Here is a 26,255-nt window from a genome sequence, read left to right as displayed (position 1 = left end):
GACTCTTGAGTCTTAATATGGGATTACATTTATCTTTCCTGTATTAATCGTTCAACCTCGAGCCATTTACTATAGCTTTGAACGCATGTTTTGCTCGAGTCATATCTTAAAGGGGCCTTTTCACAGATTTTGGCATTTTTTTTAACTTATTCATTAAATGCTTTATATTGATAAATGTAAACATTGGATCGTAAAAGCTCCAGTAAAAAATCAAGAAAAAAAATAAAAAAAAGGAAAAGAACATTGCCCGGAGCAGGTTTCGAACCAGTGACCCCTGGAGTCCTGCCAGAGTCCTGAACTAAAAACGCTTTAACCTACTGAGCTATTTCGCCGAGTACACATTCTAGACGTATTTTATACCTTATATAAGCAATCTTCGTAGTTTCACAAAATTTAACGACAAAAACAGAACTCTCCAAATTATTCAATCGTTTCGCGTTGCAACGCTTTATAATTTTTAGGTTTTAAAATCGTCAAAAGATGCATATAATGGCTATATTAGAGCATGGTTAATGTTCAGTATTACTGTTTCCTCACAAATATCATAACTAAAACGAAAACTTACGAATCTGAAACAACTTTTTTCAATTTTGTCAATTTACCAAAGCGTGAAAAGATCCCTTTAATACTAATAACGCACGGTTCCCCCGTGTGATTTCATATATCTCTGAATGCACCGAGTTGTTCCTATCTCATTCAAACCCATGTCTTCATCGAGCTTGGTCTATCCGTAGCACGTTTTCTTCTAGCTCTTCCTATTAAAAAGCATTATTTCCTTGAGCGAGTTCCAATCACGAGTTTTCAAATGTTTTCCCACAGATGCTGATAGGCGAGGTGGCAGTGTGGGCGTTCACAGAGGACAACCAGAAATCAGTGCGTGTCTGTTGCAACCCGTGTAACGTGCCGCAGTTCTTTCGGCGTCTCGTGCGCTTCGTAGGTACGTCGGTAAATAATATTCTTGTATTATGATTATTTTATTCTACACCGGTTAACGTTAATATATGTACTAAATGACGTGTTGATGTTAAATAAGAAATTGTATAACAATGTATTTTTTTATCGTTCAAAGCATGAACGTCTTTCAATAAAATGTGAAAATTTAGGAATAACGTATTCGTTATATATTGTTTTATTTCATATTTATGACTGCAGAAAATAATAATTATTACTTAACCTTACAGACAGCGAAAATCGGAATCCCTTAATTTTAATTATTATTATAACACGAACTGAATGCCTTTCGTGATCAAGGGGGTATCACACAATCAATCATACAATTACACTTAAACAGAATATTACGAAACTTGCGTAACAGCGTTTTAATAAACAAATATGACAACCCCAATTAGTCGGCGTCGTAACGCTTTTTAACCGTACGTTTTAACTGTGTACTCGCATCTACGTAAATTTATGCGAAAAAGTGAAACTTCGAAGCAATCCATAACTGTCATGCCAATCCGTGGTCTGCGCTTAAGCCGCCGCAGTCTTTCCACACTCCATATACTTAAACGTTAATGAAAGCGCCACTGGGTCCGTATTTACCAACCAATTCAAAGACATAAGAATAAAATAGACTTATTAGGCAAAAAATATGCCCAGTATTTGAATATATACAGTCTACCGCTGGGGTTTTGCCATAAACAACACGTTGTTCCTGAAGAATGATGTGGATAGAGGTGGTTAATGACAAGTTTGAGTAGAAATTAAAGCAGTATTTGAATATTCCAATTTAAATAATATTCTTTATTCTTAGACATGAGGCTAGGCCACATTTAAAATATTGTTGGTTTGCCCTTTACCGACCCTAGATTTTACAGGTGGATAGGTAGGTAGGAAAATTATTTTATTTTATTTGAGAAATTATATTTTTAATACACTTATAGTCTATGAATATTTAAAACACTGTTATTAAAGCACTGTTGCAGTGTACGAAGCCCTATGTAGCTTAACCACATCTTGTTTGCTGTTTTCTTGCATATATTAATATCAAATGCATGCTTATGTGTTATTACATCAAATATGTATTCAATAAATGATGTTAATTGCTCAAATACATTTGTAATTATTTAACTACCAGACTGCTTTTATTATGTCCCCCACTAACGTAGTGGGGGACATATTGTTTTTGCCCTGTCTGTTTGGTTGGTTGGTCTGTTGGTTTGCGCCAACTTAAACATTTGCAATAACTTTTGCAATATTGAAGATAGCAACTTGATATTTGGCATGCATATGTATCTCATGGAGTTGCACATTTTGAGTGGTGAAAGGTCAAGGTTATCCTTCAAGGTCAAAGGTCAAATATATGGGTCAAAATCACTCATTTAATGTACACTTTTGCAATATTTCAATATTCAAGATAGCAACTTGATATTTGGCATGCATGTGTATCTCATGAAGCTGCACATTTTGAGTGGTGAAAGGTCAAGGTCAAGGTCAAGAGTAATTAATATATTAAATAAGTTTACCTTTAAATATCCATTTCACTAACATGCCGTTACAGTAAACTGTATAGAGTGGCAAACATAATAAAGCAGAATATGCACATGAATCTGATTAGACACAGATCCACTTACATATAAATCGAATCATGCTTGTCTATTTTTGCATTTTCGAACGATAATCCTGTAACTGTCATATGTATTTTTCATCGCGAGTAGACTGCATTCCGATTTTCAAGCACTTGTTCTGTGACACAGGTACTTGAAACAAAAAGTTGGTCCTTATATATATATATATATAATAAGAGTATATATATATAAGGACCAAACATTTTTTTTCAAGTACCTGTGTTCTGTGACATTCAGTACATACATTTCCCAAAAAAATAGTTTTATTTGTATTTAAAACATACACTCCATCGTAGAATGACACGCGATTTTCATTAATCCATACTAATTATATGACATCAGCCGTTAATTTGATAACTATTTGTCCATTTCACTGAGCATCGTTATTTCTTTTTATTGTCTGCCATCTTGGATCACGTAAACAACATGTGTGCAACGAACGTAAACTCGTATATGTCCGACTACTTTCGCGAACCAATAGTTAAGTATGATGTCGTTCAGCGAGACGCCATTTTTACGGAACACCGCTGACCGCGATGCCGGTTATAGACGCTTGCATTACTGCGCATTCTGGGGCGTATGAAATTCCAACCATCAGAGCAACCTAGATCGGTCAGGGGCGATAAGAATGGCCAGGGATATAAATACGCGCACAAATAGATATTGCAGTCGGCTCTAATATGATTGGCGAAAAAAACGAAAATAAAAAAAATATGTTTTCAGAAATCGCAATAAAATTTTTTGGGTCGGGGGGTAAAAAGTGGGTCGGTCGGTAAAGGGCAAACAAACTTGATTTTAATTTTGGCCCTAATAATTGTTTGTTGAATACGGGCTCTGTTCGCAGGAGTGTTCGTGTTCGGACTGGTGTCCGTGATGGTGTTCGTGGACGTTGTGAAGCTGCTGACCGGCCAGCTGCGGCCCAACTTCCTTGAGGTGTGTCGACTCAACACCACCCGGTGTCTTCTCAACGGAAATGTCGGTGGGGACGAGCTATGCACGAATGCTAACCGCATAGAGCTGCGACATGCCAGGTACCGCGGGGAGCCTGTGACATTAGCGCTTAATTGTTGATGGGTTTTTATGATTTTGGGGGAGCATATAGTCGCCGCTTCGTCAGTCCGTGCGTGTGTCCGTCCGTGCACAATTTTTGTTCAATTAAACTTTATGGGAAGCTTCACTAACAAGAGGAGATGTGCACATTATCAGCCGGTTCTGGTCGGATGATTTTTCACAGAGTTATGGCCCTTTGAAATTTTCCATTAACTGTACATATAGTGCAATTCTTGTCCGGGCTATTTCTCAGCAACTAATAACCGGAATTCAATGAATCTTTATGGAAAGCTTTACTACCAAAAGGAGATGTGCATATTATCAGCCAGTTCTGGTCGGATGATTTTTCACAGAGTAACGGCCCTTTGAAATTTTCCATTAACTGTACATATAGTGCAATTCTTGTCCGGGCTATTTCTCAGCAACTAATGACCGGCATTGAATGAAACTTTATGGGAAGCTTCACTACCAAGACGAGATGTGCATATTATCAGCCGGTTCTCATCGGATGATTTTTCACAGAGTTATGGCCCTTTGAAATTTTCCATTGTACATATAGTGCAATCCTTGTCCGAGCTATTTCTCAGCAACTTATTACGGGAATTCAATGAAACTTTATGGGAAGCTTCACTACCAACAGGAGATGTGCATATTATCAGTCGCTTATGGTCGGATGATTTTTCTCAGAGTTATGGCCGTTTGAAATTTTATATAAACTGTACATATAGTGCAATTCTTGTCCGGGCTATTTCTCCCCAACTACTGTCTGGAATTCAATGAAGCTTTATGGGAAGCTTAACTACCTTGAGGAGATGCGCATGTTATTTGTGGGTTCTGGTTAGATGATTTATTTAGAGAGTTATGTCCCTTTGAAATTTTTAAGTTGCTAAACCATCCATCGTATTATTTTGTCCAAAGTTTTGCCCCTCAAGACGTTTCCTTTTATCTGAATATATAGTGCCATATTGTGACAAAAAACCTTTGGGGAGCATCACCCGTCTCCGACGGTTTCTTTTTGTTTTTGAAGCAGTATTCATTTGTAAACATCCATACCATGTATCATTAAAGTAGTTAGCTACGGTGACAGTCCATGGAAATAGTCTTGTACAGATTAAAAAAATGTTATATATACAAATCCAAAGCAAATACAAAGCGAATAGAGGCAAACAATTGAACTAAAACCTTTTGTGGTGTTCATATCTTCTTGTTAGCACCATTAATGGCATGATGTCTCTATATGTGGCCAAAACAACTCGTTAGCAATCAATGTATTTAACCTACTGTAGAATTGTAGTTTTTGTTGTCGTTACTTTACTGTAAATCAGTATTTAAGTTCTCTGGTGGCATTCCCATTACGGGAAATACCGACAAAACATCAACCTTCATTTTAGAGGAACACTTCAGTCAAATAACCAATGAAGAAACTTAAAAGTATAACCAATGAAGAAACTCAAAAGTAAAGTATTTTACATGGTATATATCGGAGACCATTTTGTTCAGGTACACAATAAGTTGCAGTTTATAGTGCACGTATTATGTCATCCGGTTATTATACCGCTAGTTTGTTTAAGCGCCATATATCAACTCTTCAACTTTGCCGCGGTTTCAGGGGATCTTTCCCGTCCATGCGTGCAACCATGACTGCATATGCTGCCGTCTTTATATCGGTAATATACGAAACACAAATGAAAACATCACGTGCTTTTCGTCATATAAATATATATTTCATAATTTAACAGTCTATCTGGAAGCGTTGGCAACAACCGCATATTGTAAATGTATACGTAGAAATGAACAACGCTTAATTCGAAAAGAATGACACCGGTTATTCAGAGATTGTTTAAAAGTCTTCCAAGGAAATCACTCTATTCAGCCTAAACAGCATATGCTTAAGAAGTCTCGTCTCATAAAAAAACACACGCTACGTCATTTCCTGTGTAGTTGCCTGTTGCAGAGTCAATAAATGTCCATTCATCTAAAGTCGCAAACAATGTCAAGAGGTATTTGGTAAACCACACATGCACACAATACATTTTTACAGATACCGCACATTTGAACAATATTTAAATACGAGTGGTGTCTTTTACAGATCTACATCCACGGCGCCCTACGGACGCGCTCCGTGCGCGTGCTGAGGCCCTTCCTGTCGCTCGTGTTCCTCATGCTGTCTCTCCTGTGCGGGCTAGCGGAGATAGGACTCAACCACAACGCCTGGATCGACGTCGTAGTCGGCTGGGGGACGGGCATTGCCATGGCGATGTACTTGGTAACCAAGTCGCAGCGTTTTTTTTCTGTTCTTTATTGGGACAGGTGGGATGTACGCTTGATACGTTGTATATATTTTAAGTGGATTTGTCAAGATTATTGTGATTTGAAAAAAAAAGTTTGGTGCATGTTAGTAATACATATTCAAAGTTTATTTAAGTGTTATTCCATGGTTGTAAATAATCTTGTACGAAAACACTAACATACATACTTTGGTATTCCCTTGAATTCGCCGTCGTGCGTGTCTCGTTTTATACAATCCTTTAAACACACGGAAACACTAATAACTACGTCATGCGAGTATTGTTTGAAACAATCCTTTTAATACACGAAGACCACATAATAACAATTTTATGGATCATATTTAGCAGTTTTTATTACAATATGTCCTTGTATCTCACCAGGGAGCGTTCGTTCTCTACAATTTCCGGGAGTACGTCTCCGAGCGGAAGATGATCCGGCTTCTACACGGCTTCCTGGTGGACCACCAGCTGCTAAATGAGATCACAAAGGACGTAAGTGGACGCAACTCTTCCTTGAAACATTGTAAAATTAAGCTCGGTGATTATCGAGCGCATTTGGCTTAATACGCCACTCTCAAGTCTGGTTCTTGGGTAAAACCAGTACTAATGGGAATTTAAAAAAAAAGGACGCCCAGATTGAATATGGCGGCTGTAATCATACCGGTCAGGTAGGATTTTCCTCCAGGTACTTCGGCCTCATCCACAGAATAAGCCACACCAAAATGTAACATCTTTCAATAAAAGATAAATAGCTGGAAACTGTAGTTAACATTCAAAATTTGTCCCAACATTTGTTGGTTTTGAAAGAAAATTGAGGGTCTTTACAGCCTCAGGCGCGGAAGAACCGTATACACTCCGAAATACAAACACACGCAGATCGAACCCGGTCTCTTCCGATAGCTAGGCAAACATCATTCCTACTACAAAACCGCCGTCGCGAATATCATTTAGTGTTTTTTATTGATAAGCAGTGCAGCCAACTGAAAAACAACTACATGTATACACTGGTGTTGCGCCTCCATTTCAATTATTAATACTGGCGGATCATTTACTTAAAAGATAACAGGTCATCAATGATTTGTTTGGACATAACTTGTGACACAAACTCATCACAGTGATCTCCTGTCCTAGAGGTTTATAAACAATCAGAAGATATTCCTAAAATAATCAAATTGTCAAATAGGAATTGTGGCGCTTCGTATGTTCGCCCTACACTTGCTTCGACTTAACCAATAGTGCATCATATTGCATATGGCGACATTTGTCAAACTTCTTAAAAGATTGAGAATTTGGTGGGTCTTTCTCCCAAGACGATAAGAACTATTGCCTCCGGGAAAGCAAAATAAAATGTCTAAAAGATTCGGTGTGAACAATATCGAGCAGTTACTTAGGTTTTAACTTATACAATCGCTGTGTAAACATCCCTCACTATATTAATATAGTTTATCAAACCATTTATTTCAGGGCAAACTCCGCCTGTTTCCGTTCCCGTTCCACATACCGCGTGCTCACACTCGCCCCGCCTCCCCGTACGCGCAGAAATTTGACGGAATCAAGCCTCAAGCCACGCCCCTCGCCGTGTACGACGACACCGGGGCGGGGCCTTCCACTGACAAGTACCACGACCGACCGATGCCCAGCCCGGGTTACCATGACAACCAAAGAATGTCACACCTGTGAACCGCAGGGGACCACCTTATGCTAGTTGGGGAGAAAAAAGCTTACTTGACCATTCAACAATAACTAGATTTGAAAAAAAATATGGTAAAATAGTGTCAAAAATGTACTCTAATTAAGATGCACTGTCAACAAAAACAAACAATGCAATGAAGATACTGAATAACCATTAGATCAATAAAAATAAAAATAAGACTACGCAGAACTGCCAGTGAAATAAAAACATTTAAGTAATGTTTATAGGAAAGAAAACGTTTTGTAACAATTTAGAAATGGATGTATGGCGGTTGTGTGCTTTCTTAAAGTCGTCTATGGGAATAACTTGTGAACCAATTTAAAGAGGAAGCGCCAATTGGTTAGAATTAAACTCATCACAGTGATATGGAAACATTTTCAAAGAACTTGTTCAAAGTAGCTAAACAGAAGAGACCAGCGTTAGGGCCATGCTTTATCCTTTAAAAGAATAAAATTAGACTACGAACCATTTCAGGTACAACCAAACTTTTATGATTTATTTTTTACCCTTCAGATCTAGTTAATTTTGCTAATGTTTAAACATATGCATCGTATGTTATTTGTGCTCTTCAAATCGGAGGTCGATTATCAATTATACATAATTGTGAAGAAATATGTGTTGAAATATAGACTATTATGCATATATTTATAACAAGTACATGTATACTAACTTCTTTCGCTAGATACACATTTAATTTTTTAATGGAATATACGCGTTTTTATACAAATTAAATCGGTATTTTTGTAAATACATATAAAAAAGTAGTTGCTTGTTTTCATTCAAATTTGGGTCTGGTTGGGGACCCATTCTCATATATTTATTTATCCTCAACATTCGCTCCTATCCAGTTCACAAGTGGTTAGCGTGTGGCTACGATATTAATTAGTGAAATTATCATTTTGAATGATAAATAATCATATTATAACGAAAAATCGACTTTTCTGAAAAAAAATATATTTCACTATCAAATATATATATATATATATATATATATATATATATATATATATATATATATATATATATATATATATATATATATATAACAAGGTATCCAACTCAAAATCACCCGAAAACGGGGTGCATCGCTTTGAACAGCCATAACTTCATCAATTGTGCAGCGATTTTCACGTTCTTATTCAACGCAGAAATGAATTTCCTTTCTGGAAATGTACATGTCTTGCAATATTTTTACAAATGCAGTTCTCTTACTTTGCAATCACCTGTATTCTCAAAGTATTTTAAGCAAGAGAACGAATACACTGATTTTCCAATCTTATTCAAAACGACGCAATTTTTAACGATCCAAAGGGACCCGGTCACATTCCAAAAATGGTGAGGAAAAAAACAAACAAACCAAATAACGTCTTTGTTTATGTTTACTATAATATCAAACAGAACGCTACTCTCTCAGGTAAGTTGAAAAAAAAATAAAACAAGTGTTTATGAAATATTATCTCACCGGTTATCATGAGTAACAACACACGTTTAGGACAGAATAGTTTATCAACGTCTCACTTTTGTACATAAAAACACAGTAAAGCAGAACAAAAACAATACATATACATGTATGTACAAAACCACTCTAAAAGAGTTACTAGAGACGATCGTTCTGAAAATTCTAAACGTGTCCAAAAATATAATACTTCATAAAAACGTTCACATCTTTTCGAAATATAAAGGGATCGTAAAGCAAACTCAATTTAAAAAGTATTCATTTTTTTAAATAAATAAAACTATATTTACGTAACTATGTATGTGCACTACTACTCAAACAGCATAATCGGAATTGTTACCTTGTTGACGGTACGTAAAATAATGACAAATAAATGCAATATGAATTTGAAAAATATTGTATATAAATACAAGGCCAATTCATATCTATATTTTAACTTTATTATGTCACTTTTATATTTTGAGGTGTTACACGATCGTCTGCTAGTTTATCTCAACGTGCTAAACGATCAATACACGCACCGTTATCTACGCGCTATCATGTTTATTTGCACGTGTTTTTTTTTGCATGATGTTAAATTTCATGGCTTATAAACTAATCAACTACTTAGTGATATACTGCATACTAACAATTAGTAGCGCAATGCGTCTTCAAGAAGTATTCATATTCATAGACTGTACCTTTTTTTAAATGTATATAGTCTGTTCCACTTTTTGGTTAATTTGCCAACTGTTAATCTTAAGGGGTCAAGTATTACATTTAGGTTACACCAGCTTAATCAGTTAGCATGCCTGGTTTATACAAGTTGTGTGTATAGTATGCATAATTACTATTGATGTATTTGACGGCTTATACATGTTTTAATTTAGAATAAAGTCTTTTTCAGTTGTGCATGTGCATAGCATTGTTTGGTGTAACAACATGTTGTAATTTTTTAATATTTTTGTAATGACACCTTTACATAAATATTTACACATTATTTCAATCAATGTACAAGGACTAAGAGATAAACTAAAACGCGCACGGGAAAAACAATATATTTTACATCAACGAGCACATGTTGCTTTTTTACAAGAGACACACTTTACAGAAGATATAAAAGAGCAATTAATAGATGAATTTTCCGATAGGAATCTTTATCACTCAAACGGAGATAATAATAGCAAAGGTGTGTCCATTATCATTACAAAGTCCCTTCAATACACAGTGATTGATACGTTCATAGACAAAAATGGAAGATATATTTTAATGAATATTGAAACACAAAACAACACTTTATCACTACTTAATTTTTATGCACCAAATGACAAAAAACAACGAAATTTATCTTTGAAGAAATAACAAACAAAAAAACACTAAATGATCATTCACAAGGCATTATCTTAATTGGTGGAGATTTTAACGAAATTAACGAAATACGTGATAGAATATCATCTTTAAAAACTAACGTAAAAATAAATAGTAAACTAACGAATCTTAAACGAATAAATAACCTCACAGATATTTGGCGACATTAAAATCCTACGAAAAACCAGTTTACATGGAGAAGAAATAATCATACTGATAAGAGTCGTATAGATTTCTGGCTTCTAGATAAAAATAGTATTCCTCTTGTACATTCATGTGATATAAGACTTGCAATTATTCAATCAACTGATCATATGGTAATATCTATCAAACTTAAAAGTCCATCTAAACGTGGCCAAGGTTTTTGGAAATTAAATAATTCAATTTTAAGTGAACCTGATTACTGTACTAAAGTAAAGACCATAATCGAACAATGTATGCAGTTACATATAGATAGTAAACGAATCATTTGGGAAGTTTTTAAATATGAAGTAAAACAAATGTCAATAGAGTTCTCAAAGAAAAAATCACGTGAACGCAAAAATACGTTACATCTGCTCGAAGCAGAGTTAACTAATTTACTTTCAAAAGAATCTAATTCTCCACTTTCCAATAGACCATAATGCCGTTGTAGACTGATGACTTCCTGTTTCAACGTAATTCGGATATTCCGTTACTGCCGTTGTGCCAAATTGTCAATCCATCGTTTTAGGTAAGAAAATAAATAATCATTAAAAATAATCTTGGAAATAATCGTTGGATGTGTTTGATAACTATTTTTAATATGTATAATATTGATTTTGATGTGTTGTTAGCCGTATGAATAACTTTTTTGAATACACAATTATCAATGTTTATGGTGGGTATGACTAAAATACGAAAACAGTACTGTTTTCGCGAAAACAGTACTGTTTTCGCGAAAACAGTAACATGTACCGAAAACAGTTAGAATTCCCAACTTTACAGCGTGATAGTGGCGCTAAACTATGATTTTGATGAATGTTTACAACAGTACGCAAAGGGATGCCCTGATTGTTTGTCAAATTGCTTAAATAATTGTATGTCCTTTCAAATCAAAGATTCCATGACAACAAAATTACAGTAAAAAACACTTCTGAATGCGTGTGTATAATTGAAAGGGATACAAGCACGATAATATGAGTCGCGTTCTGATAAAACTGGGCATAATGCATGTGCGGTCTGAACAGGCTTATCTCGGACGACACTTTGCGCACATGCATTATGCCCAGTTTTATCAGAACGCGACTCATATAATCGGCTCTACGTTGAAATGCTTTAACACAGAAATTTGCTAGCCGTATCTTTACATATTTTCTGGTCTCATTTAATAATAATTGTAAACATAATCATTATCAAAACCCTGATCGTTTGTCAAATTGCTTAAATAATTGTATGTCCTCTCAAATCAAAATATTTCATAACAACAAAATTACAGTCCAAAATTATTAGTGCGAATAAATATAAAATGTACAATTTAAAAAAAAATGAGAAACGTAAGCAAAGGATATAATTTCTACAATACTCAATATCCTTACAAATATTGCTCAAATTTCTATTTTACTATAAAACATCTGGCATTTACGTTCATTTGCATGTAACATACCGCAATTACTCTAAGTATTCGGTTAATATTTTTGGTGATTCTTACTTTTCGGACAGTACATTTTAAAGCGCTATTTTAGCAGATTGCTTCCCTATTTTCACTTATCAGTCTGGTGTCACTTCGATCAACATTTTTATGACCGGATTAAGATAATAATGCAGATAAATCCCTTAGGGCAATGGCACATTACAGTTGCGTAATTGGATTACAATAACATGTATACCGGTATTAAACAATGGTTTCACACATGACAGATAACTGTGACAATACACTCCAAAAAAAGTAATGAACCCCTATATTAATACAAACAATTGAAAGTGTTTGACAACGACTGACGAACAAACAATGAATTCATAGGTTGCATATTTTGTTATTTTTAAGTAACAACTTTCTGTACAATAATTAAGGATGTGAACTTATTTTTAATAAAATGCAAATAAATTAAAAGTAAATATAGAATGTGAAAGTCTTAGAATATTTTATAGTCAAGTACGGATGTCAGTACCGCGCAAAATTCTTTGCTATTGACAATTAATTATTAACGCATGAAAAATAAGTCGTTGTTGAATGACACAGTTATAGGAAAAATACGGAACACAAATATTTAAGTATATCTCTTACCTCACACAGAATACAGCTATCCGTACATATGACCGAACACACGTTACACTTGTCAATTGCCATTGTAAGTCACTCACACGTTATCACAATGAATTTGAACAGTGTTAAGAAGGATTCAAGACTGAACTTCCAACTTTTTATACCCAAATAAGTCGGTCTGATTTGAGTAATTCTTTTATGATTGCTTTCATCAATCTACACGAAAAAAAAACAACAATGTTTGTTGAAACAATTAAAATTACGATTATGGAAATGTGATAACAACAAACAAATTATACCAATCATGTTCTTTAGTTTTTCTCTATTTACAACCCATTAATGATCACAGTTTGATATTTATAGAAAATGCAACACAAAAGAACATACTAACCGCTACTTCAATCATACATTGCCGACTTTGCAAACTAATATATTAAAGCGATCAATTATAACACCCATTTGGTATGCTGTTTGTGGTTTCTTGAAATAGTAAATTTCATTACAAATGAATAAAATAGTATTTGTTATGTTTTATCGATATCTATTTCTTGCTAACATGTTGAATACATACTGTTTTCGTATATTTATCAAAATCATAGTTTAACGCAAAATCATAGTTTAACGCCACTATCACGCTGTAAAGTTGGGAATTCTAACTGTTTTCGGTGCATGTTACTGTTTTCGCGAAAACAGTACTGCTTTCGTATTTTAGTCATACCGGTTTATGGTGGGTGGGGTAAAGTATATTAATGTTGATTTATTGAAAAATAGAACTGTGTGGAGAATTTAACCACTATAACCACTGTAGCAATACGGCTGTAAAACAATACATTAATACGTATCTGATGATGGTTTTTATAACATTTAACATTCTTGGTTATAATATATTGTATGGTAAACAACAGTTGACATATAGCTACTGGAAATAAAATGTAATTATTGTCACTGTGCAGCTTACCATGTTATTTCTATTTACTTAAGGACACTTGTGTAGTAAAATTATAATACCAAATATTAAAATTCATATGACTAAACTATAATAGTTCATTTTTATTTACATAATATATTGTCTATTTTAAGATATCGGATGCCACATGGACCATTGATGTGTGCATTAAACTACTATTACACCTAAGAAGATTCAACATATCAGACAGACATTCTCTTGCGCACCACAACATAAAACAGCGAATTTACATTTACTTCGAAGAGATGCGTAGCCTAGAAAACATCTTTTGCTTGACATAATTTTATATGATGTGATATGCAAGCTTAGAATGACTGTGCCTCTCCTTCCAAAGCTTAGTTCGCGAGGCTGCTCAGCATATTTTGTTTGAGGTACTTGCTCATATTCTCTATTTGTTTGTATACACATGTTCATCTATATCATAATCATATATTTTCTAACAAATTCTATTTTAATATATATTTATGTGATCATGCAAATTATCTGTGCAACAAGCAAAACCATTTAAAACCAGACATAGTATTCAAGTCATTCAAATTCAAAATGAGTTATTTTGCTCAATTTTCATCAAATAAATTTATGGTTGTAACCATGTACATGAACTTTCAATTGAAAAAATGATTTACTTGGTTGTCAGTAGTAATGTGGTGTGTGTTATGTGTATTTACTTATTAATATTATTTAAATGTTTTGTCTGCATTATAATTTACTATATATATTTTTTTCTTTTCAGGGAGGAGATGAAAGTATCTGAAAGCAGACTTGAAGTGATATCTTGATATAAAATGAACATTTTACAGAAATAGAAAATGTTAAAAAGTGTCAAGGAGTAATGTTCTTTTAACTCTTTTTAATGGACCAGCCTTGACAAACTACATAACTGCTCTGTGGAATTACATGATCGTTCAAGTATTGCAGTGAAAGAAAAAAATCAAAGTAAAGATTGAATAAAAAAATAAAAATATCAAACATTTTGACAATTCAACAAATCAAACAACATTTCATGTTTATTACTTGGTGCAGTGGTAATATGATCTTGCAGGCCCCTTTTATGACTGAGGCTGTTGAATATTTTCATTAAGCATCTTTAAGTATTTTCAGATATTCAGGTTTCAGTTGAAATTTATTCATGTATTACCGTTAGTACAATTTTTATTTTTTTGGTAAAGTAAACCCCAAATTAAAGACATTTGTATGATAACTTGTTAAGTGTTAATTGATGCTTTTATATGTTTGTATAGCAAGATTTTCAAATTCAAAAATTGACAAGTTTAACTTACTTTGTGAATACTGCTGTACTTCTTTATAAAGTTGATACTGAATTATAGCCAGTAACAAATCGTTCGACTTATCCTTGTCAAGTCTGAAAACAACAAAAGAATAGCACATTTTAAAAGGAGTGCTTGTACTTTTTTGTCGTTTATTTATACAAAAATTGTGTACAAATAACAAAGCAAAAATATGATTTATGATATTTAAAACTGTACAATACCGGGTAAGTGAATATGAAGTAAATATTATATTTTAACATAAAATATGTTTGTTAAAAAAGAAAATAGATAAAACTTCAACAGGTTGGTATATTTATACCTATGTTCAGTGAGGGACATATACAGCATATGTCCCTGGTTAAGTTCAAAATAAATTATTTTGAACAATGCACACTTAATTCAGTATTCCAACATGTAGTATTTGGTTAATTTTATATATTATCAGTATAGAGGTATACGTTCTAGAATCTTATAATAAGGTGTTCAGATTAATTACTGGATTTAGTTTAAGTATGCACTTGCCTTGGACATTTATAACTTTCAGGCACACACAAAGTCTTGGTTAACAGGACCATCATGCTATTCGTCCATGACAATTAGGCATATTTGAAGGATGCCAAAATGGAATCTGAAACAAAACATTTGTGCATCAATCGTTGTCCTGAAATTTTAAACGAATAATGAAAATGTGTTATTTCACCCCCACCCACTACTGTACCACTAAAAAATCAAATTCGGCTGAAACCCATCGAAAGACAATTACTTGAGTGCATATACACCAAATTCAATATAATTTAGGTAACATATCCTACATTATCTGACAAAATGACATGTTGATACATACTGTATTCACCGAAGTTGATTATTTTCGTTATTGCGCAAGAAGAATAAATGTTAACGTTGAACCGGAAGTCATCAGTTGATTATGCGGAAATGAATTATGGATTACTGGAATATAGCGAATACCGCACATGATAAAACTAGAGTCAACGAATTGGAAAATGAAATTAATTTTTTTTACACCTTTAAAGGGGCCTTTTCACAGATTTTGGCATTTTTTAACTTATTCATTAAATGCTTTATATTGATAAATGTAAACATTGGATCGTAAAAGCTCCAGTAAAAAATCAAGAATAAAATTAAAAAAAGGAAAAGAACATTGCCGGAGCAGGTTTCGAACCAGTGACCCCTGGAGTCCTGCCAGAGTCCTGAAGTAAAAACGCTTTAGCCTACTGAGCTATTCCGCCGAGTACACATACTTCATGTATTTTATACCTTATATAAGCAATCTTCGTAGTTTCACAAAATTTAACGACAAAAACAGAACTCTCCAAATTATTCAATCGTTTCGCGTTGCAACGCTTTATAATTTTTAGGTTTTAAAATCGTCAAAAGATGCATATAATGGCTATATTAGACCATGGTAAATGTTCAGTATTACTGTTTCCTCACAAATATCATAACTAAAACGAAAATTTGCGAATCTGAAACAATTTTTTCAATTTTGTCAATTTACCAAAGCGTGAAAAGATCCCTTTAAAGCAAATGGGGCTTTTGTGAGATCAAGACTTAAATTTATGGAAGAGGGCGAAAAACACTCTAAGTTCTTCCTAAGTCAAGAAAAATCTAGACAAAGTAGAAAAACTATATCTTCTCTTAATGTTGATGGTAAACACTATAGCAATAACGAAGATATTTTTAATCAAGAAGCAATTTTTTATCAATCATTATATAAATCAAATGCATGTACAAACTTCGATTTAGAGTTTTACCTGAACTCGATTAATCGTGATAAAACAGTCACAGAAAAAGATGCTAATTTATGTGAAGTGAAAAAATCTTTACAAGAACTATCGAATGCTTTATCGTCAATGAAACATAATAAAAGTCATGGCCTTGACGGATTAACTGTGGAATTCTATCAAAAGTTTTGGGATATTTTATCACCATTATTGCTGAATTGTTTTACAGAATGCATTCAAAAGGGAGAATTGTCTCATACCCTAAAACAATGTATTTTTTCACTGCTTTTTAAGAAAGGTGATTCTGAGAATTTAGAAAATTGGAGACCCATATCACTTCTTAACACAGATTACAAAATTTTAGCAAAAGTTTTAGCTCTGCGTTTACAAATTGTTTTACCAAAAATCATCAGCCTTGATCAGCAGGGATTTATTAAAAACAGATTTATTGGTTGCAATATTCGACAAATACAAGATATAATCGACTATTCAGATCTGCTAAACATAGATGGCGCCCTTTTATTCGTTGATTTTAAGAAGGCATATGATACAATAGAATGGATCATGATGTTTAACGTCTTAACTAAATTCGGCTTCAAGAGCAACTTTATAAAGATGGTAAAAACATTATATAATGATATTTGTTCGTCTGTAACGAATAATGGTTGGCAATCAAAATACTTTAAAATATATAGAGGAATACGACAAGGCTGTCCTCTTTCAGCTCTTCTTTTTATTTTAATAGCAGAAATATTAGCAACAAAACTCCGTTCTTGTAATCAATATGAAGGTATAACGATAAAATGCAACCAAAATGTTCAAAATGTTAAAATCACACAACTTGCAGATGATACTACAATTTTCTTGAAAAACACAGAAGAAATACCAATTGTAATTAATATAATCGAGGAATTTGGGTTAATATCAGGACTAAAATTAAATAAACTAAAAACTGAAGTAAAAAAGGGAAAATGAATGAGTAATTCAGGACATAAAATTTAGTCCAATTGTTAAAGCTCTAGGCACCGACTTTGGTACAAATTCTGTTAAATGCAATGAGCTAAATTGGAATGACAAAATCGCATCTTGTCAAAAAGTAATAAATGTCTGGACTAAGCGAAAGCTGATATTTTATGGAAGGGTAACAGTAATCAAAGCATTATTGCTTCCAAAATTTGCATATCTTCTGCAGTCAACATGTGTTTTAAAAAATACCCTTAATGTCCTAAATACTATGTGTTTTAAGTTTTTATGGAATAACAAAACTGAAAAAAATAAAAGATCGATTTTAATAGGTAATAAGCAAGATGGAGGAATTGAAATGCCTGACATAAGCATTTTTGCAAAAACACTGAAAATGAAATGGGTAAAAATTCTATGTATCGATGATAATGCAAATTGGAAAGCTATCCTAATTTTTTCTTGAACCAATTTGGAAAAAAGCTTTTAATATTTAAAATGAACATCGATTCAATTAAGTCGCTACCAAAAGTAAAATGGAAAATACCAGCCTTTTATGAAGAAATTATAAGTAATTTCATTGAAATAAACAATGCCAGTTCACCGATAAAAGCACGAACATACTTTAATATAAGAACTGAAGTAATATGGGGAAACCGATATATCAAACATAATGGCAAATGCCTTATTTTCGAAAACTGGATAAATTATAATATAATTTTCATCAACGATTTACTTTCCAACGCTGGCCTAGCTAAGGAAACGCACATCATTTCGAAACTAGAAAACAAATCTAACTGGATTGCTGAGCTAAATATACTAAAAGAATCAATTCCGAAGGATTGGACTGTAATATTGCAATCAAAGGAATCGTTTAATTCCGCGGTGAAAACAGATTTAAATTGCACATTTACCAAAAATATAAATATCTATAAATTACTAGTAAATAATAAACTTCTTAAACAAATGTTAATTGCGAATAAATGCGATAAACCATACGTACATGACCACTGGACAAGAGTTTTTAAAGAAAAAGTTATCTGGAAATCGGTATATGATTTTATCAATAATGTTATTATCAACACTAAGGTTAGACGACTTAGATATAAACTAATCCACAAAATCATTCCAACTAATGAAAACCTGTTTATTTGGAAAATTAAAGACTCGCCCCTATGCCTTTATTGTGGGGAATTAGAAACACTTAAACACTTTCTATTAGACTGTTCTTATGTAGTCCATTCTGGTCCATTGTTCAAATAATTTCCCAGAAAATAGGATTTTGTTCTTCCGTTATTTCCCTTCGTAATATAATCGTTGGTTATAAAATAGAAAGTAATACATTCAATGATGTTAATATCATAATAATCTATGCTTGTTACTCAATATATAAATGTTAAATTATAAGCGAGAGGAGATCAAAATTTATTGATATGAAAAATATGCTTATGAAAGATATTCTGACTGTGATGCAATATTACAGGAAAAGAAAAATATGTCACAGTATACTATCAAAGTTTGTTAAACATTTGATTTTATAACTGTGTATACACCATAAATACCATGTCAACAAGTTGTAATAAAGAAATTATTCTATGTTATGTATGTAAGTATAATTTGAACCACCAATATATATTAAAGAATTATTGATGAAATATTATATACAGATCCACATATTTCGAATGAATGTTTAGATAACTGTAAATGTATATGACTGTACTTGATAATTGATTTGTATGTTGTTATATGTTTATACTTTTGTGAATAAATAGTTTGAAACCAAAAAAACAAAACAAAACAAAACTATATTTACACACATATACAACAGGATACCATGCAATTTGTACATTATACACAGTTTTAAGTTATTAATTGCAAGGAATATTACTATTTGATACGCAATCGGCTCTGTGCAAACAGTAAATGGATCATATATACATATCGTTGCGTCGCTTCATTAAAATGTAATGAAATGCTCTGGAACTGCGTTTAATGACGTGATCATCTGACAGCAAGAAGTTTATTTTCTCACTTAGGTTTAATGCGTTGAAACTTGGATTTACCAAAAGAGGAGTTTTTGACGATGCTGCTCCTGAGCCCATTTACTATCCAGGGTACGTTACTACCACCAGTAATATCAATCATCAAAACCGACTTATATTTCTTCTCCATTTTCTGAATGCACTTTCCACCATATTTGATAAAACATTTCTGATCAGGTAAATACCTGATATTCTTTTCATTGTTTTCTAGCTGGGTACCCCAACCACCATTATCACCAATTTAACAATTAACATCCCTGATATTTTGTCTTCATTTTCTTGCTGGATTCCTCCATCATTTTCTTCTTGGAGTTCTTGATCTTGTCTTCAAGTTCTTTCACCTTGGCAAGGCACTTCCTCTGTATGCTTTGCCGCTTCATCATTTTCCACGGAGGCAAAAGAATCGAGATTGGTTAATTTCAACTTTACTTCAATGGTGATAATACGATCATATTTTGAAAAGAGAAGCAATAAGTCAATATATAGTGCTTACTGATATTTTGAATGAGCATGTTCACCTTTAGTAGATACATTATAAACTAGAAATGTGTGACACGTGTTTTGACACAAACAAAACCACTATATATATATATATATATATATATATATATATATATATATATATATATATATATATATATATATATATATATATTCAAAGGACAATAATAACTAATAACAAGAAGAACACTGTTGTTCACCACATCACACAGGTTGTGATCCAATAAAAAAGATTTTCACACGTTATCATCCAATTAACACGATCCTCACAACAGTAATGATCCAAACTACGCGATCCTCACTGGTTGTCATCCAATCAATAAGATCCTCACATCAGTTATCATCAAATCTTCAAGATACTCACTGGTTATCATCCAATCTACAAGATACGCACTGGTTATCATCCAATCAACAAAATCCTAAATTGTTATCATCCAATCAACAAGATCATCACAACAGTTATTACCTAATCAACAAGATCCTCACTGGTTATCATCCAATCTTCAAGATACTCACTGGTTATCATCCAATCAACAAGATCCTAAATGGTTATCATTCAATCAACAAGATCCACACAACAGTTATGATCCAATCTACAATATCCTCACAACAGTTATGATCCAATCTACAATATCCTCACAACAGTTATGATCCAATCTACAAGATCCTTACAACAGTTATGATACAATCTAAAAGATCATCGCTGGCTATCATCAAATCTACAAGATCCTCATTGGTTATCATCTAATCTACACGAACCTCACTGGCTATCATCTAATCTTCAAGATCCTAACTGGTTATCATCTAATCTAAAAGATCCTCACTGGCTATCATCTAATCTACAAGATCCTCAATGGTTATCATCTAATCTACAAGATCCTCACTGGCTATCATCCAATCTACAAGATCCTCAATGGTTATCATCTAAACCACAAGATCCTTTCTGGCTATCATCTAATCTACAAGATCCTTACTGGCTATCATTTAATCTACAAGATCATCGCTGGCTATCATCTAATCTACGAGATCCTCACTGGCTATCATCCAATCTACAAGATCCTCACTGGTTATTATCCAATCTACAAGATCCTCAATGGTTATCATCTAATCTACAAGATCCTCAATGGCTATCATCCAATCTACAAGAACCTCACTGGTTATCATCCAATCTACGAGATCCTCAATGGTTATCATCTAATCTACAGGATCCTCACTGGCTATCATCTAATCTACAAGATCCTCACTGGCTATCATCTAATCTACAAGATCCTCACTGGCTATCATCTAATCTACAAGATCCTCACTGGCTATCATCCAATCTACAAGATCCTCACTGGTTATTATCCTATAAACACGATCCTCACAACAGTTATGATCCAATCTACACGATTCTTACTGGTTATCAACCAATCAACAAGATCATCAAAACAGTTATGATCCAATCAACAAGATCCCTACTTGGAAACATCCAATATACAAAATCCTCACTGATTTTCATCGAATCAACAAGATCCTTAAACATTTATTATCCAATCTTAAAGATCCTCACTGGTTATTATCCAATCAACAAGATCCTTACAACAATAATGATCTCATCTTACAGATCCTCACAACAGTTATGATCAAATCTACAAGATCCTCAGGATGGTTATGATAAATTCAACAAGATCGTCATACAGGTTATGATAAATTCAACAAGATCCTCGCAAGGTTAAGATCCATAAATAAGATCCTCAGACAGGCAATGATCCATCAACAAGATCTACAGACAGGTAATGATCTATCAACAAGATACTCAGACAGGTAATGATCAATCAACAAGACCGTTTTAATAGATTGAACGTTTTAAATATAGTTTTATGTGGCCATGGCTTTGTTGTTATACAAACAATATTCAACAAATTCATGCACTGAAGAGTACACGTTGACCATTTGTCTCCTGCCTCGGGAAAGTGAATGTAAAGTTAGGCCCCGTGTTCGATTTTTAAAATAGTTTAATTTTATTCGTTAAATATTGAATGCAAATTTAACTTATGCAGTGAAACTCATCAAGCAAGGATGCAAATTGAAGTGTTATGTACTTTAAAAAAATTGTTTCCTTTTTATGCGCCAGGGTCAACGTAATTATATATTTATACATAATTATAAATACGAATTAGAGTAAATTTATCGCATAAAATTGTTTAAATATCAGGTATACGATAAGATTGACAATAAGTGAATTTGTTCACGATTAAATTAACTGTAAACCAAATCACTCGTTGTTAAACTATGCTTGAATATTTTCACAATAAACTTAGTCATGAACCAATTCACTCATTGTTACAGTCCAAAACACTACTGGCAACTAGGTCTTGAAAATCGTAGCTTTCACTTGTCCAAAGCACAATTAATAAATAATAACAAAATATACTTGTTAACATATTAATACGGAACAAATAATACAGATTGTAATATTTCATGATCATAAGCTTTGTCTTCAGCGGCTGATCCGGACTGTATCGTCAAATGTGAAGGTCATTCCATGAAATGTCATTACAAGGAGATTACAGTTAATCCAGAATGGAATGTAAGGCTGATGTTGTACAGGAAGAAGCCGTATGAGGACATCAAATTAAAGGTGGGTCGCTAGTGTGACGTTTGAATTAATAATATTTATATTCTGCTGCATTACATCGAGCTCATTTATCGACCACACCACATTAACAAATTAAAAGACTTTATTTTAAGAAACATTTGTGTAGACGTATACAAAACAAAAGCCCAAAATACATAGTATATAAGTGCTATTTCAAACCATTAGCCAGTTTAATGAATGGTGTACAATGACATAACAAAAACTCGCATAATCATGTCCGCACGCCACGGTATTCGAAAACAATGTGCAGGTGCCCAAGTAAATTTGCACGGGCGCTTTTGGCTTAACTACTAATAGTCAAAATTATATTCAGTTCTTAACGGCGTAATTATGTAAATTGCTATATATGAGGGTGTGACGCTGATGCTGACATTGTGATGGTAGGTCTCATGTAAGAATCCAGCCCAAACCATTAATTGTTTTTTAATTAAAAAAAATATCCGACGATTGCTTCTCTCCACAGAGATTTGTTATCGTCACCTGTTCGGAAAAATGACCCAAAATGTCGTGGCTGTATACGTCGTACATGTAGTAAAAAGGCACTTTCCATCCTTAAACATGAATTACTTTCAAAATCAACACAAAAAGAAAAGAGTAATATAAATCATGTTTAGGGATGCAAAGTGCTTTTTTAATACCTAATGCATAATAGATTGTGTTTTTTTCTTTGTATAAGGGAATGCTCAAGTTCATTTAAACGTTTTAGTTTAAGTGAATCATTCGAAAGTATGGTATAAATCTGTTTCGCTAAAGTGAAATGAAAATTTATCTTTGTGTGTTTATCATGACACGAGGTAAACTTAAGATATTGTTTAGAATCAGTTTCTTTTTAATATATATCAGTATTAATTTCAGTATTGTTTTTTATAATCAATATATCAAGAAATGGTAACTCAAGTGTGCTTGTTTGCATTGTTTCTTGCGTCCGTAGGCAATCATATAAATTCTATCATAACTAACTTCGGCGATATGCTTGCCAAATACACGCGGTGCCCTTTCGTGACCTTTCTTTGGTTGCGAAGTCGTAATAAGCGCAAGAACTATAGTTGATGAGGCGCGATCGTGCTCCCGACCTACGTGTTTTCCTTTTAATTTGCTTGACAAACAAGCACGGTACCTTTACTTCCTTGCGTTCTCACAATAAACGCAAGGGTGTGGAGACATCCTCAAGCTTCATGCTTGGTATAATGCAAGTAATTATAATTAAATATAACATAGAACAATTACCATATTAAATTAGCAAAAGACGTTATGAGATATGAATTAATTCATATTAAAATATTAATATTATCATATTAAAATACGTCTCTGTATGATTTGATTTCTGTATATATCAATGTGTATATGCTAAATAGATCTATTATAAAGTACTATCATAAAAACATCAACAAATAAATTAATACCTACAATTTTTCTGATCTCCATCATCTCGAGTACCTAGTTTTGCATTTATTATGTTGTACTTGGTGTAAAACAAATTGCATACTGGTTATCCGATCGTAAAACCATATGAACACGGTCTGACAGGGCGAAAATAATTAAAAAGGCACGTTCTTTACACATACATGGTGAGATTTCTTTTTTACAAAACGTTCGTGTCATATTGTGACTGCATGTTTGTTTACTCAAAATAAAACATAGATACACCAAAGCAAACCGTTCATATTGACCTTATCGCGACATCCGGGCACTTGCGTCAGTTAGAATTACTTGCCCCTTGACGACGGTGAAAACAAAAGCGCTGTCGCCATTTTATTTGCATTGACATATTTAACACTGCTCGCAATTTTCTTAAGTTAAGGCACATCTTCGCGACCATTTTTTAGAATAAAAATACCCAGAAATAGAAATTCTTTCATAATAAATTTAATTTAATGAACGAACACAAATAAGGATGAAAACAAACAACCAATAAATTTTAAATATATGCAACATATAGTAGCCGAGTTGAACCTCTATATTTGTTACCTTATTACCTTGTTACGTATTAAATAAATTTTCATGATAAATGTTATTGTGTTTATTTAATTCACACCAATTTCGACACTTTTTGTTTCCGCATGTTAGGTATTTGAATGCCCCTTTCTTCATCACAAACCGATTATCTCGATATGATCGGATACTGTCCAGACAAGTGAAACACGGTGTCATAAAGCCAGCTGGGGACCTATACTTGGGGCTCTGCATAAACCACATGTGGTCATTAAACACAATTTATGATACCTCTATGTCATCTCTTGTCATACTGAGCAGTCATTTAAGCCAAATTTTTAATGCCGAAATAATTGAATATACAGTTGCTTTATAAAACACGTTGACACCTTAAATAAACATTTAATTAAATTAAATGCAATATTTTTCATATGATTGTTTGCATCAGTCTAAAAATCGTGTAAGCTTTTGTATTCTGGTGTTTAATTGCCCCTTTGTTTTGCGTAATCCGATTATCTCGTTTCTATCAAATATTGTCCAAACTTAACTGACAAAAAGGTGTCATAAACCACACTGGGTGGTCCAGACAGTGTCATTTAACACGATAGATGCCACCATGTCTCCTCTTTCTGGTAGTATTAAGCAGTCATTTGGATGAATAATTAACGCCGATGTACTTAACAGTTGCTTAAATTAGATTTGTGACATATGGTCAAATATAAAGTCATGTCCAATTTAGATTATCAGAAATTTACACCGTAAAGATAGATCTACTAGCCCGATTAATTTATTAAAGTTTTTAATAATTATACAATTTACGTAAAAAAACAGGTAACGTATTTAGCGTGTATCAGTAATTAAAAAGACGTCATTCCGTATTAAGATTTAATGTTACGACAATAAACGATCGACATCATAAAAAAGAAATTACGTTTGACAGCAACGGGGGTAAATATTGTTTGAAAAACAAATATTTATACTGATATATGTGTGTTTATTTAAATATTTGTCACTCGTACTAATTACAATGAACACAACTAAGGCTTTCAGTAAGTCATGTACCAGATGTCCCTACGTATTTTACAGCTTCACATTAGCATGATAAATTGACATAGTAGAAATATAATTATAATGTTCGAAGATGAATGAACCCTGAAAATAACGACAATACTCATTACATCAACATCTACAACGATACTCCCATTATTACAGAATAAACGAATTTACCCGGTGTCTCAGTGAGAAAGTTAATCATGAATGTCGCCGTACTCGATCATCGGCCACTTGGTCGGGTCATTTTTCCAACATCCAGCTGGAATTTGTACGGACATTCATTAAGTCCAATTAGTTTTATTTTCTGATCATATCGGGCTTTCGAAGTGCAATCTAACCCTTCATAATAGTCAAAAGACATTTTAAACACCAATTACAGGACATTTAATTACCTATCGACTTCCCAATAGGAATGCAATTGACGAAATATCAGCAGAGGTGCTCAATCAGCGTAGTGAATCGACCGTATCTAGGGCATTGTTTTCACCGTCGCTAAGGGACTGCCCCTTTTGTGACGTCATCGC

General features: G+C 33.3%; 3 protein-coding genes across 4 annotated transcripts in view; 2 read left to right on the top strand and 1 right to left on the bottom strand.

The window, feature by feature from the left end:
- LOC127874099 (phospholipid phosphatase-related protein type 5-like) overlaps positions 1-8,362 on the top strand; it is a 17,367-nt gene extending 9,005 nt beyond the window's left edge. For both annotated transcript variants that reach the window (XM_052418234.1, XM_052418231.1), the window contains exons 4-9: positions 820-937; positions 3,412-3,598; positions 5,227-5,284; positions 5,707-5,883; positions 6,287-6,397; positions 7,370-8,362. In XM_052418234.1, coding sequence (XP_052274194.1) covers positions 820-937; positions 3,412-3,598; positions 5,227-5,284; positions 5,707-5,883; positions 6,287-6,397; positions 7,370-7,585 — 867 coding nt within the window. In that variant the 3' untranslated portion in view covers positions 7,586-8,362. The remainder of the gene's footprint in view (positions 1-819; positions 938-3,411; positions 3,599-5,226; positions 5,285-5,706; positions 5,884-6,286; positions 6,398-7,369) is intronic.
- The window catches only part of LOC127874089 (zinc finger SWIM domain-containing protein 6-like), a 358,176-nt gene that overhangs the window by 152,796 nt on the left and 179,125 nt on the right, over positions 1-26,255 (bottom strand). The gene's annotated exons all lie outside the window — the stretch shown is intronic.
- LOC127872217 (protein LIAT1-like) lies at positions 17,390-21,545 on the top strand. Its single transcript, XM_052415545.1, has 2 exons — positions 17,390-17,395; positions 20,925-21,545. The coding sequence occupies exons 1-2, from the start codon at positions 17,390-17,392 to the stop codon at positions 21,543-21,545; spliced, it is 627 nt and encodes a 208-aa protein (XP_052271505.1).

Source organism: Dreissena polymorpha, chromosome 3, assembly GCF_020536995.1.
Source record: "Dreissena polymorpha isolate Duluth1 chromosome 3, UMN_Dpol_1.0, whole genome shotgun sequence".
Classification (NCBI taxonomy): domain Eukaryota; kingdom Metazoa; phylum Mollusca; class Bivalvia; order Myida; family Dreissenidae; genus Dreissena; species Dreissena polymorpha.
This window is presented reverse-complemented; position numbering and strand designations above follow the sequence as displayed.